Source organism: Coregonus lavaretus (assembly GCF_964263955.1).
Source record: "Coregonus lavaretus genome assembly, chromosome: 5".
In the NCBI taxonomy this organism is placed as follows: Eukaryota; Metazoa; Chordata; class Actinopteri; order Salmoniformes; family Salmonidae; genus Coregonus; species Coregonus lavaretus.
Window position 1 is genome coordinate 70,894,640 of NC_139992.1, and position 14,224 is coordinate 70,908,863.

General features: G+C 41.2%; 1 protein-coding gene across 1 annotated transcript; it reads right to left on the reverse strand.

Moving 5' to 3' along the window:
- Window positions 1-5,879: 5,879 nt before the first annotated feature.
- Window positions 5,880-9,878, reverse strand: LOC311129118 (protocadherin-8-like; the record flags this gene model as incomplete). Its single annotated transcript, XM_084161403.1, has 4 exons — window positions 5,880-6,232; window positions 6,482-6,606; window positions 7,311-7,381; window positions 7,515-9,878. The coding sequence occupies 4 exons, from the start codon at window positions 9,876-9,878 to the stop codon at window positions 5,880-5,882; spliced, it is 2,913 nt and encodes a 970-aa protein (XP_084017529.1).
- Between the last annotated feature and the right edge of the window lie 4,346 nt (window positions 9,879-14,224).

Here is a 14,224-nt window from a genome sequence, read left to right on the forward strand (position 1 = left end):
AACCTTTAATGGTTGAGTGTTTGGCCATGTGCTTTTGATCTGTTTTGCCCTGTAGTCACTGCCAGTTTCGAAGCCTTTGTTAAGGCCTCTATAAGTGCAAGTGATATAAAACACCAAATATTCATTGATATGCTGTAACACAGGCTTTCCCAAACTCAGTCATGGGCCCCCACCTGGGTGCACATTGTAGTTTTTTTAACAATACAATTTAACAATAAAGTACTGTATTGCTGTATATTTGATTGTAGCATTCTGTAAATTATGGTGCATTGTGGAAACATTTTGTAGGATACATATTTTGAGGCATGCCTTGTAAGTTGCTATTTGTTGCACCCATTAGTGAGAATGCTGTAGCAATTTAACTGATATGTGGTAGTCTTGCCTTAACAATTTAATGTATATAGGGAACAGTGGGTCTTAAACCTTTAATGGTTAAATATTAGGCCATGTCCTTTCCATCTGTTTTGCCCTGTAATCACGGTGAGTTTGGAAGCCTTTGTTTAGGTCTCTAGAAGTGCAAGTGATATAAAACACCACCTATTCATAAATATGCTGTAATATACAAATACCTAGCAGCCAACCTGCTTGCACTAATTTACATTTACATCATTTAGCAGACGCTCTTATCCAGAGTGACTTACAAATTGGTGCATTCAACTTATGATGACTTACAAATTGGTGCATTCAACTTATGATAGCCAGTGGGATAACCACTTTTTTTTTTTTTTCTTATTGGGGGGGGGGGGGGGGGGGGGGGTAGAAGGATTACTTTTATACTATTCCAGGTATTCCTTAAAGAGGTAGGGTTTCAAGTGTCTCCGGAAGGTGGTCAGTGACTCCGCTGTCCTGGCGTCGTGGGGGAGCTTGTTCCACCATTGGGGTGCCAGAGCAGCGAATAGCTTTGACTGGGCTGAGCGGGAACTGTGCTTCCGTAGAGGTAGGGGGGCTAGCAGGCCAGAGGTGGATGAACGTAGTGCCCTCGTTTGGGTGTAGGGTCTGATCAGAGCCTGAAGGTAAGGATGTGCCGTTCCCCTCACAGCTCCGTAGGCAAGCACCATGGTCTTGTAGTAGATGCGAGCCTCAAATGGAAGCCAGTGGAGTGTGCAGAGGAGCGGGGTGACATGAGAGAACTTAGGAAGGTTGAACACCAGATGGGCTGCAGCGTTCTGGATAAGTTATAGGGGTTTAATGGCACAGGCATGGAGCCCAGCCAACAACGAGTTGCAGTAATCCAGACGGGAGATGACAAGTGCCTGGATTAGGACCTGTACCGCTTTCTGTGTAAGGTAGGGTCGTACTCTGCGAATGTTGTAGAGCATGAACCTGCAGGATTGGGTCACCGCTTTGATGTTAGCAGAGAACGACAGGGTGTTGTCCAGGGTCACGCCAAGGTTATTTGCACTCTGGGAGGAGGACACAATGGAGTTGTCAACCGTGATGGCGAGATCATGGAGCGGGCAGTCCTTCCCCGGGATTTACCATAAATACTAACATGATTAAAGTAGCATCCACTTTCTTACAGTATAGTAGGCTAATTTTACAGTATTGTACTTTGCATTGCTCTGCAATGAATATTACAATGTATCCTTAACTACAACAACATTCCCAGTAACGGTTACAGAAACGTTTTACTTGCTATGACTGATATGTTTTTTTTTTTCTTCAATCAACCTTAGATGAATGTATTGACTGTAAGTCGCTCTGGACAAGCGCATCTGCTAAATTACCAAAATGTAAATGTAAATAATGTACATTTGCAAAGCACATTGCTGGGTATTCTTCTAATGAGCTCCGCCCTCAAACTATTTGTATTTTGATCAAATTTGGCCTTGTTTGGGGGTGGAGGTCATTAGAATAATACCCAGCAGTGTGCTTTGCAAGCGTTCATTTTTACAATTATACATTTACATTTTACAAAACATTAAGAACACCTTCCTAATATTGAGTTGCACCCACTCAGTGTAAGTATTTGTTTTACAAAATACGTGTATTCTAATTAAACTGTTACAAAATAGGCTACATGAATTGTAGTTGGGGACAGGCAAAATACAAATTACAACATAGGTATTGAAATACCTACAGAATATAAAATACTGCCCGTGTTGGCACTAGCTACCTACACTAAATCTGAAACAGTTTACTAACCACTGTGCTTCCGGTTATGTACTGTAAATTCTAGAAATACAGCATGTTCCTGTAGTCAGGTGTTCCAGTAATATGCTGTACATTAGTGTTACAGTAAAGGTCCTGTAAATCTACAGTAATTTACTGGCTTCTGTGCTGATAGTAATTGACAGTCAAATGTTATATCCTGGAGGCTGAAAGTCAATCCAGGTCACCTGGGACATATTCCGCTGTTTAACTCCTCAAAACTGAAATATCTGCTATGAAGAAGACTTCCTAAGCACATTTTAAGTTAGTAATGAAAAGCATTCCACTTCCCTAAGGACATTGATTTGATGGAATGATGGACGCTTTTCTTCCTTTAATAAAAATGTAGAATTTTCTGTTGACAGTATGAAAATGGTTTTATTGTGTCAAAATTATGTATATAGACTACTCATTTTGAACAGTACATATTTATTGGAACATAAAGCTACTGAAGTACTGGAAATGTTCTTTAGCCATACAGGCATTTGCTGATGATGCAAGTCAAGCGCTCTGTCCAGCATAATTTGTATGGCATTGAAATACATCTTTATCTTTATGTTAAAGATCACTGGTGCTTTTCCCTTGCACGAAAGGAGGATTGTTCTTAATACCACTGGGGATTGAGTGTGCCAAGCATCCTTGTGGTTTTTCATAGTAACACTATGTAAGAATTCACTAAGGTATAAATATTGTAAACATCATTACAGAATTGGATTTGCTCATTATTTTGTCTAAACTAGCACAATATATTTGTATCACACAATCTGTTTGCCATCATAATGGACTTTGCTTAGATGCATATTGATTCAGTTTATACTGTAAGCCATCATAACTAACACAAACAACATTATAATTGTTTGTTTATATACCTTATCATTTCATATATTATATACAGTGCCTTCAGAAAGTATTCATACCCCTTGACATATTCCACATTTTGTTGTGTTACAACCTGAATTCAAAATTGATTAAATATATATTTTTTCTCATCCATCTACACACAATACCCGATGATCACAAAGTGAAAACATGTTTACATAAGTATTTACACCCTTGAGTCAATACATGTTAGATTCTTACAGTGCATTTGGAAAGTATTCAGACCCCTTGAATATTTCAACATTTTGTTGAAATATAACATTTACATAAGTATTCAGACCCTTCACTCAATACTTTGTTGAAGCGCCTTAGGCAGCGATTGCAGCCTCGAGTCTTCTTGGGTATGACGCTACAAGCTTGGCACACCTGTATTTGGGGAGTTTCTCCCATTCTTCTCTGCAGATCCTCTCAAGCTCTGTCAGGTTGGATGGGAAGCATTGCTGCACAGCTGTTTTCAGGTCTTTCCAGAGATCTTAGATCGGGTTCAAGTCCGGGCTCTGGCTGGGCCACTCAAGGACATTCAGAGACTTGTCCCGAAGCCACTCCTGCGTTGTCTTGGCTGTGTGCTTAGTGTCGTTGTCCTGTTGGAAGGTTAACCTTCTACCCAGTCTGAGGTCCTGAGCGCTCTGGAGCAGGTTTTCATCAAGGATCTCTCTGTACTTTGCTCCGTTCGTCTTTCCCTCAATCCTGACTAGTCTCCCAGTCCCTGCCGATGAAAAACATCCCCACAGCACGATGCTGCCACAACCATGCTTCACCATAGGGGTGGTGCCAGGTTTCCTCCAGACGTGACACTTGGCAGTCAGGCCAAAGAGTTCAATCTTGGTTTCATCAGACCAGAGAATCTTGTTTCTCATGGTCTGAGAGTCTTTAGGTGCCTTTTGGCAAACTCCAAGCGGGCTGTCATGTGCCTTTTACTGAGGAATGGCTTCCGTCTGGCCACTCTACCATAAAGGCTTGATTGGTTGAGTGCTGCAGAGATGGTTGTCCTTCTGGAAGGTTCTCCCATCTCCACAGAGGAACTCAGGAACTCCCAGACCAAGGCACTTCTCCCCCGATTGCTCAGTTTGGCCGGGCGGCCAGCTCTAGGAAGATTCTCGGTGGTTCCAAACTTCTTCCATTTAAGAATGATGAAGGCCACTGTGTTGTTGGGGACCTTCAATGTTGCAGACATTTTTTGGTACCCTTCCCCAGATCTGTGCCTCGACACAATCTTGTCTCGGAGCTCTATGGACAATTCCTTCGACCTCATGGCTTGGTTGTTGCTCTGACATGCGCTGTCCACTGTGGGACCTTATGTAGACAGGTGTGTGCCTTTCCAAATCATGTCCAATCAATTGAATTTACCACAAGTGGACTCCAATCAAGTTGTAGAAACATCTCAAGGATGATCAATGGAAACAGGATGCACCTGAGCTCAATTTCGAGTCTCATAGCAAAGGGTCTGAATACTTATGTAAATAAGGTATTTCTGTTTTTTATGTTTAATACATTAGCAAACATTTCTAAAAACATGTTTTCTCTTTGTCATTATGGGGTATTGTGTGTAGATTGCTGAGGATTTTTATTTATTTAATCAATTTTAGAATAAGGCTGTAACGTAACAAAATGTGGAAAAAGACAAGGGGTCTGAGTACTTTCCGAAGGCACTGTGTATACTCAGTGGCAGAGATGATATGGGATTATAATGATGATAGAACTACGTGAGTTTGTATTTTGAATTTCGTGGTCGCACATAGAGATTCACCCCAAACAAAACACTTTGTATTCAAGACAAATAGTGAATTGCTTTGCAACATTTTTAGCAGTGCCTTATTGCAAACAGGATGCATGTTTTGGAATATTTGTATTCTGTACAGGCTTCCTTCTTTTCACTCTGTCAATTAGGTTAGTATTGTGGAGTACCTACAATGTTGTTGATCCATCCTCAGTTTTCACAGCCATTCAACTCTGTAACTGTTTTACAGTCACCATTGGCCTTCTGGTGAAATCCCTGAGCGGTTTCCTTCCTCTCTGGCAACTGAGTTAGGAAGGACGCCTGTATCTTTGTAGTGACTGGGTGTATTGATACACCATCCAAAGTGTAATTAATAACTTCACCATGCTCAAAGGGATATTCAATGTCTGCTTTTAAATTTTTTACCTATTTACCAATAGGTGCCCTTCTTTGCGAGGCATTGGAAAACCTCCCTAGTCTTTGTGGATAAAATCTGTTTGAAATTCACTGCTCGACTAAGGGACCTTACAGATAATTGTATGTGTGGGGTACAGAGATGAGTTAGTCATAAAAAAATCATTTTAAACACTATTATTGCACACAGAGTGAGTCCATGCAACTTATTAAGTGGACTGTGCAGGCCAGTGGTACAAAATCTAAATGTAATACATTTTACATTCAGGCTGTAACACAACAAAATGTGGAAAAAGTCAAGGGGTGTGAATACTCTGAAAGCACTATATATATGGGTTAATGGGAAAGTCAATCCCAGTGGGTAAAGTTTAGTCATGCTAAACAATCTCATTAACATTTATGCACATACTGTATCTCTCATTGTTTTAATATTGTGTTTATTCATAAAACAAACACCAATGTTTTCACAAATGTTCATACAATAAGAAAATCAATATATACACATAGCCTACATCTTCACAATATAATCAAATAAGAAAATATACATAAGCTGTTTTCATTATGCATCAAGTTGCTTCTCTTTTCATACATGAAATGTCCATATGGCCAATACATTTTACAGTATTTTCCAATTGTCTAGTTTGACCAGTATCTGTACAATCTAGTGAATAATACAGTATCTATAAATAACCAATTGTATATTTACTTGGCAGGTTGTTTAAAAAATGGTGGCAACTTCAGATATGGTTGCCACTGTAGTAATATCTTGGTTGTACTCCTGAATTTCAGCAAGTCCGGCAGCAGATTGTCTCTTTTGATGGGCAAAGTAAGAAGGGAGTGTACCTGTGTGATGAGAGAACGTCTGCATGGTGTTTCTTGCTTTGGGAATGCTGGTGTTGTAGCCGGAGTCTTTCCAGGAGTGGGAATAGGCATGGGGATTGTTGTAGACTGGTGCTTGGGAAAAGCCAATTGTGTATGCATTGTCTAGTGGGGCCTGGAAGCTTTGGGTTGGTATTACACAATAAGTGCCTTGACAATCCACAGCGAGGGTGTTAGCGGCATGGAATGAACCTGAAATAGAACACACACACGCATACAGAATTACTTTCCAAGGAGTAAAGAATGATATTCGTTGTTGCTGCGCTACCTAGCCAGATGGGTTCTACACTGGTGGTGGAAGGGGTGAGTTATCCCCACACAATGTAATCCGCTGCAGTTTGAGTGCTATAAAGTGCTATAAAAATGCCACTGTTATCTTCATCATTCTGCTACGAGGAACTCTAAAATCTCAGTATGAAATTGTGATGGTAGTAAACTCACTTTTGGCCCAGGGCTGGAAGGTGCTGAGGTTCCTCTTGCCTCCATCCCCACTGATGTCAGAGTCACTGTCATTGAAGTCACTGTCTCCCTTGCCACTGTCCTTTACGCTCTGCTGGTCAATGCCACTGCGAATAGAATCAAACATTAGCCACTGCACCGCTGTATCTGATTATTGATGTGTGCTTTTCCCCCCTCTTATGAAACCTGCCACCACCCGCCCCCTCTCTCCGGACAACAACTGCAATCACATGTACAGATATAGGATCTTAATTTGAGCCAGTATAATACAGCAGGAAAATTATCCTGCAACAACAGAAAATGTGAATTATAATGTGGATTATAATTAATGACTTGACGATGATCCAACTTGGATCGAAACGTTGTCTGTTTTGTCCGTCTGGTTTAATCACCATGGGAGCTTACCAGAGTTGCGGACATTCTTTTTTCTTTGATACGTTCTTCTGTCCTGCACCTGATAAGTTGGATGTGCATATTTGTCTATTTTTTTAATGATAATTAATGGACGTTTTTTGTAGGGGTTGATATATTTTTTGTTAGAGCAAGTCAAGTCTGACATTTTAAAGTGGAAATTACACACTTTAGAAGCCTTTTTAAACATTGAATACACAATAAGTTTGCATGTACTGTTGTGCAGGAAAATTCTAAGCAACAAAAGAGTGATTCAATTAAAATCCTACATCTGCAGTATGCATATGGGATGTTAAGTAACTTCCAGTGACTGGTTATGTAAATGTTTTCTCATGGAAAATAATAATTGTGATAAAAGAGCACATCATGCCAAGTATGAGGAATGTGGTGGTATTCTTACCTCATTTGCAGGCAGTATTTGTCCCCTTGCCACATAGATGTTGGTAGGAAAGGCTTGGGAGGCAGGAACATCTAAAGAGCAAACACAAGAGAACAGGATGGGAATTAATTTCAGCTACTTGGATCAGGAGTAGTGCTACACTTGAATGTGTACAGTTGTACAGTATTTAAACACTATTGAAATTGAATGAAATATTTCACTCACCTGTGACTCCAAATCTCCATTTTTCTCCTCATACAGGCTGGACTCATCAAGAGATGAAGAGGTCCTTTCATTGAGGAAACCTCTTGGTCCACCGTACATGTTGGGTTCTGCAGAGTTGAGCCTGGGATGACGCCTGGAGTCAAACAGGCCATGAGACACGTCTCTCTTGGAGTCTTGATCCTTCCCTCCTCGATTCAGCTTGCATGTGATAACAACAATCACTATGGTAATCAGCAGCAGAGCACAACCTCCGCCGAGCATTATGATAACTACTACTGAAACATCCAAGCCTGCGTCTTCCTCATCACTTGACCGTAATACAATGACAACTTGGTCATCTGAGAGCTGCGAATCTGTGACAACAAAGCAAATGGTGGCACTGCTGGAGAGGGGGGATCTCCCATTGTCGCTCACTGCAATTTTGATTTCCAAAACATCTCCAATAGCAGAGGCCAGCCCCTGTTTTAGAGCTATTTCTCCAGTGTCTTTATTGATTGAAAATAGCTTAGAGTCACCTTGTACAATTCTGTAGCTGAGCTCACCATTCATGCCCTCATCCTCATCCTGACCCTTGACCCGTAGGGCCAGGTACCCCAGTGGTGCATTGACAGGAAGAGGAACTTCAGCAGAGTCATTCAGCATAACAGGAAAGGTGAAACAGGGATAGTTGTCATTCTGATCAACCACTTTGATTCTGATCATGGATGTGCTTGACAGCTGAGGTGAGCCCTTGTCGTCAGCCTGGATGGTTAATTCAATCTGTTGGAGGGTTTCAAAATCGAAAGATCTCAGACTATACAATGACCCTGACATTGGGTCTATAGACACATAAGTCGAAATGGAGGCCTCCCCCACTACATCTGAATCAATTAGTTTGTATGAAACTTTGGCATTTTTACCCATGTCAAGGTCACGTGCTATAACAGTAGTTATATATGACCCAGGGATATTATTTTCCAGGACAGAAACTTCATAAATGGATTTACTGAAGAGGGGGGCGTTGTCGTTCTCGTCGGTCACTCTGATGGTATACTGCTTCACCGTTTTGAAAGGTGGTGTTCCGAGGTCTTCAGCCACTACAGTGAGGTTATACTCTGGGATCTTCTCTCTATCTAAAGTGCTGGTTGTTACAATCATAAAAGTGTCCCCGTAGGCCTGCTGCAGCTTGAAATGATCGTGGCCGTGTAGGCTACTGCGCACGTAACCGTTCGAGCCAGAGTCACTGTCCGAGGTGCTGATCAGCGCCACAAAACTTTCCTCCGCTGCGGCCTCGGTGATGTAAGCTACACCATCACTAGTCGATGTCATTGGCTTGATGGTGATTTCTGGTGCGTTATCATTTACATCTACAACATCAACAACAACTTTGCAGGTCGATGGAATAGAATTTGTGCCCAAATCGGATGCTTTAATGTACAATTCATAGGACCTCTTCTTCTCATAATCAACCAATGTTTTTAAAGTTACAGCACCGGAAATTCGGTCTATATTAAAAATGCGCATTGTTTCAGATGATGTGTCCTCTACAAATCCATACACTACTTCGCCATTGATGCCAGCATCTGGGTCAAACGCATGCACTTTCAGTACTTGGTAACCTATGGGTGAATCCTCATAAAGTTCAACTTTCAGTGAGTTGTGCTCAAACGTTGGGCTGTTGTCATTAAAATCCAGCACTTTGATATGAACAGTCATTGATCCGGACCTGGGTGGCTCTCCCCCATCTGTTGCCGTCACTTCAATTGTGTAGGAATCTTCAGCCTCTCTGTCCAGTGCTTTCACAAGCACAAGTTCAGCATACTTCACTTCATCCTCCCTGCTGCGCACATCAACTATGAAATTGCTGGAGGGAGAGATATGGTAACGTTGGATGTAGTTATTGCCGACATCATGGTCAACAGCGATGTCCAACGGGAATCGTGAGTCCACCTGAACATTCTCGGATATCTCAAGGGTCGTCTCGTTGTGGAGGAACTGGGGTGAGTTATCATTGATGTCCTTTACCTCGATCTCCACGTGAATCAGCTGAAACTTTTCTTTGGAGAAGGCAACTATGTCGAAGGTGACAAAACACCGCGGGGACCTTGGGCAGAGATGCTCTCGGTCAATCATTTCCCCAACTGTTAAAAGTCCATCGATCTCCCTCATTTGAATCACAGACGAATTGGTCTCCTGCATGAAGCGGAAAGATGTTTCAGGGTTCTCTGCTGGGTCTATCTTTAAATCCTGAGACAGATTTCCAATCTCTGACCCGGGCGCATCCTCTTCATAAGTGTAATACCTCGTAGTTGTAGACTGAACCGAGTAGAACAGAACAGCAAGCACCACGCACTCTCCAACTCTTCGAATCCCGCAGAATCCCATTTTAAAGGTCAATGAAGATGACGAAATAAAACTTCATAAAGAAAACGAGCTGGAAGTAAACTTGTTGTGATGTTGAGCTCGCTTGCCACGACCAACTGGATTAGATACAGTCCAAAGACAGCATTGACATATAAGCTTTGATTTATGCAAATTAGTTGTCTAACCGACCAATGGCATTCAACTGGCCAGCCAAATGGGGCATGTTTGGTTTCCGGCTTGTGCCAATTACTGCAGCCCCTCTCATTGACTGTGTGCAAACAGTCTTTTTAAATACAATGGTAATGGCATTTGATAATGATAAGGAAAACTGCCTTACAGTGAAGTATGTATATTGTCACTGCTTCAATAGACTATTAATCCAGTTGGACTTTTTCTATCTGAATAAATAACTTTCATTCACAGGTTATTTGAGACTGATGTGTTGGTCTGTTTATGAATACAGAAAAACAATAATCACCAACACTGTATAACATAAATATATGTACCATGCATTCACTATAAATACTGTGAATACTTTATTAACCATGTATTAACCACCCAATAATATTATGGCATTTAAGTACTTTTCTGTTGTGAATTAACAAACCATGAACAAATTGTAAGTCACCAATTGTAATACTTACAGTGAGGGAAAAAAGTATTTGATCCCCTGCTGATTTTGTACGTTTGCCCACTGACAAAGACATGATCAGTCTATAATTTTAATGGTAGGTTTATTTGAACAGTGAGACACAGAATAACAACAAAAAAATCCAGAAAGATGCATGTCAAAAATGTTATCAATTGATTTGCATTTTAATGACAGAAATAAGTATTTGACCCCTCTTCAAAACATGACTTAGTACTTGGTGGCAAAACCCTTTTATAAATGCACAATTTCCGCATATGTAGACACTTGTACGGTGCTGGAGATTAGTTCATATGAGGTTAAAAAGTGGTGGAATTGCCCTTTAAACAACTTTGAAATACCCTTTGCTTAACCTTGTGTGCAAGCTTAGACTACATTTTGGTCAACATGCAAGGGTCAAATGGTTACACTAGCCAACAACAGTTGTTGGGGTGTAGCCTACTAGTACTACACGAATGTGTGTGTCCCTACCAGATTTAAGTTTGACACAAAAGAACATGTGTACTATTCAACTAGCTTTTGACAAACATATGGATGATTAGTGTGTGTTGATTAAAAATACAGTGTTGGGCTTCAAAGGGCTCAGGTCTGACTGACACCTTCGACAAGTTGGAGCTAAATCTGTTTGAGCCCCTGTTGGAGCAAGCACAGGAAGGCGTTAAAAATGACACACTTAAAAAGAGTCACTGGGGCACTAAGCATTTGTTGGTCTACTGCCTCTGGTAAAAAGAGTTAAAATAGAATTTAACACAAGGTAATCCACATTAGAGAATGTGATAGTTTGAGGCTGGTTTTACCTGTCAGCTGTGCCAAGAACAGTGCACCATCAATTAATTATAACTGTCTGGAATTCAATCAAACATGAACCTGCCATTCCAATAATTACAGCAGTGTCTTTGTTCACAAACTGCTGCCCACTCATACAAACACTTCTTATTTTGAGTAAACATCAATCTGAGAGGTTTTTACAATAACTAAAACCATTAGTATGTCATTTTATTTTATTTGATGATGGGAAAAATAGATATACTGTGCAAGCACAGCAATGTTGGTTCAATTGATGTGAGCTCATAGTTACAAGTGAATTGCCAGCTAATCTTAACACTTGTCCAGTGCTGGCCACTGATTGGCTGAATTCCTGGGGCGTGGGGTGGTTGGAGTTGTCAACAAAGCAGCATGACAGAAATATGATGGCAAGTTTTCAGACTGCCGGTTTCTTTGAGATTACAGTGAGGGAAAAAAGTATTTGATCCCCTGCTGATTTTGTACGTTTGCCCACTGACAAAGACATGATCAGTCTATAATTTTAATGGTAGGTTTATTTGAACAGTGAGAGACAGAATAAAAACAAAAAAATCCAGAAAAACGAATGTCAAAAATGTTATAAATTGATTTGCATTTGAATTAGGGAAATAAGTATTTGACCCCTCTGCAAAACATGACTTAGTACTTGGTGGCAAAACCCTTGTTGGCAATCACAGAGGTCAGACGTTTCTTGTAGTTGGCCACCAGGTTTGCACACATCTCAGGAGGGATTTTGTCCCACTCCTCTTTGCAGATCTTCTCCAAGTCATTAAGGTTTCGAGGCTGACGTTTGGCAACTCGAACGTTCAGCTCCCTCCACAGATTTTCTATGGGATTAAGGTCTGGAGACTGGCTAGGCCACTCCAGGACCTTAATATGCTTCTTCTTGAGCCACTCCTTTGTTGCCTTGGCCGTGTGTTTGGGTCATTGTCATGCTGGAATACCCATCCGCGACCCATTTTCAATGCCCTGGCTGACGGAAGGAGGTTCTCACCCAAGATTTGACGGTACATGGCCCCGTCCATCGTCCCTTTGATGCGGTGAAGTTGTCCTGTCCCCTTAGCAGAAAAACACCCCCAAAGCATAATGTTTCCACCTCCATGTTTGACGGTGGGGAGGGTGTTCTTGGGGTCATAGGCAGCATTCCTCCTCCTCCAAACACGGCGAGTTGAGTTGATGCCAAAGAGCTCCATTTTGGTCTCATCTGACCACAACACTTTCACCCAGTTCTCCTCTGAATCATTCAGATGTTCATTGGCAAACTTCAGACGGGCCTGTATATGTGCTTTCTTGAGCAGGGGGACCTTGCGGACACTGCAGGATTTCAGTCCTTCATGGCGTAGTGTGTTACCAATTGTTTTCTTGGTGATTATGGTCCCAGCTGCCTTGAGATCATTGACAATATCCTCCTGTGTAGTTCTGGGCTGATTCCTCACCGTTCTCATGATCATTGCAACTCCACGAGGTGAGATCTTGCATGGAGCCCCAGGCCGAGGGAGATTGACAGTTATTTTGTGTTTCTTCCATTTGCGAATAATCGCACCAACTGTTGTCACCTTCTCACCAAGCTGCTTGGCGATGGTCTTGTAGCCCATTCCAGCCTTGTGTAGGTCTATAATCTTGTCCCTGACATGCATGGAGAGCTCTTTGGTCTTGGCCATGGTGGAGAGTTTGGAATCTGATTGATTGATTGCTTCTGTGGACAGGTGTCTTTTATACAGGTAACAAGCTGAGATTAGGACCACTCCCTTTAAGAGTGTGCTCCTCATCTCAGCTCGTTACCTGTATAAAAGACACCTGGGAGCCAGAAATCTTTCTGATTGAGAGGGGGTCAAATACTTATTTCCCTAATTAAAATACAAATCAATTTATAACATTTTTGACATGTGTTTTTCTGGATTTTTATGTTGTTATTCTGTCTCTCACTGTTCAAATAAACCTACCATTAAAATTATAGACTGATCATTTCTTTGTCAGTGGGCAAACGTACAAAATCAGCAGGGGATCAAATACTTTTTTCCCTCACTGTATAAAGCGATCTGTTTATTTAAACAACAGCATAAATACACCTATTTCACTTTTGCATGTCAAAAACCGAATGACCACTGCTGCAGATGCTGCCACCATTTAGAACAAGCAGTCAGCTCATGAGCAAATGGGTGCAACAAGCATGCAGATGCAATAAGTGAAAACACATGATCTAATCTGGGGATAGCTAGCTAACATAATGTTACAAAGTATGATGCCCTAGCCAGTTAACTTTCATTCTGAAATAACTTAATATTTCAGAGTTAGTCAGATATTAGTTTAGAATGGCATGGGAGCTAACTAGCTAGCAATCTACCAGCTAGCTATAGCTATCTAGCTGCTTATCAAAGGTAGATAACTGTTTAATTTGACCCAAAAATGTACCAAACTATTTCTCAATGTTTCAATAAATGACTGTATCTGGCTAATTAATTTGATCATGCTTTGTGATACACCTGGTTTTATGCTGTTTTAGTCCACACAACATGTCACCCTGTCACCTACAGTAGAACCTGATGAACACCATAGGGAGAAAATTGGCCAGACACCGTCATGCATTTTTGTCCTACCAGATCCGCAATGAGAAGGTTCTAGCTAGTGTATCCCTCTGTCCGTCAACTCTTTTTGGTTGTAGATGTCCGGGTTATCAGGTCCCAGGCTCCCATGACTGTTATGATTATTTATTTACAAGTTAATTATAATTTACTTTTTGCTTTAGCGCCATCTGTACCTGATAGAGCATATCTTGTCTCACATGCGGAAATAAGCCGTCTGGCGTGAAAGACTCATTGGGAGGGAGACTAGAGCAGATCCAGAAGTTCTGACTGAATGCACATTTGAGCACCCCAAGACGTTCCGTTTACTTTGTGCTGTTATAATTTATGCT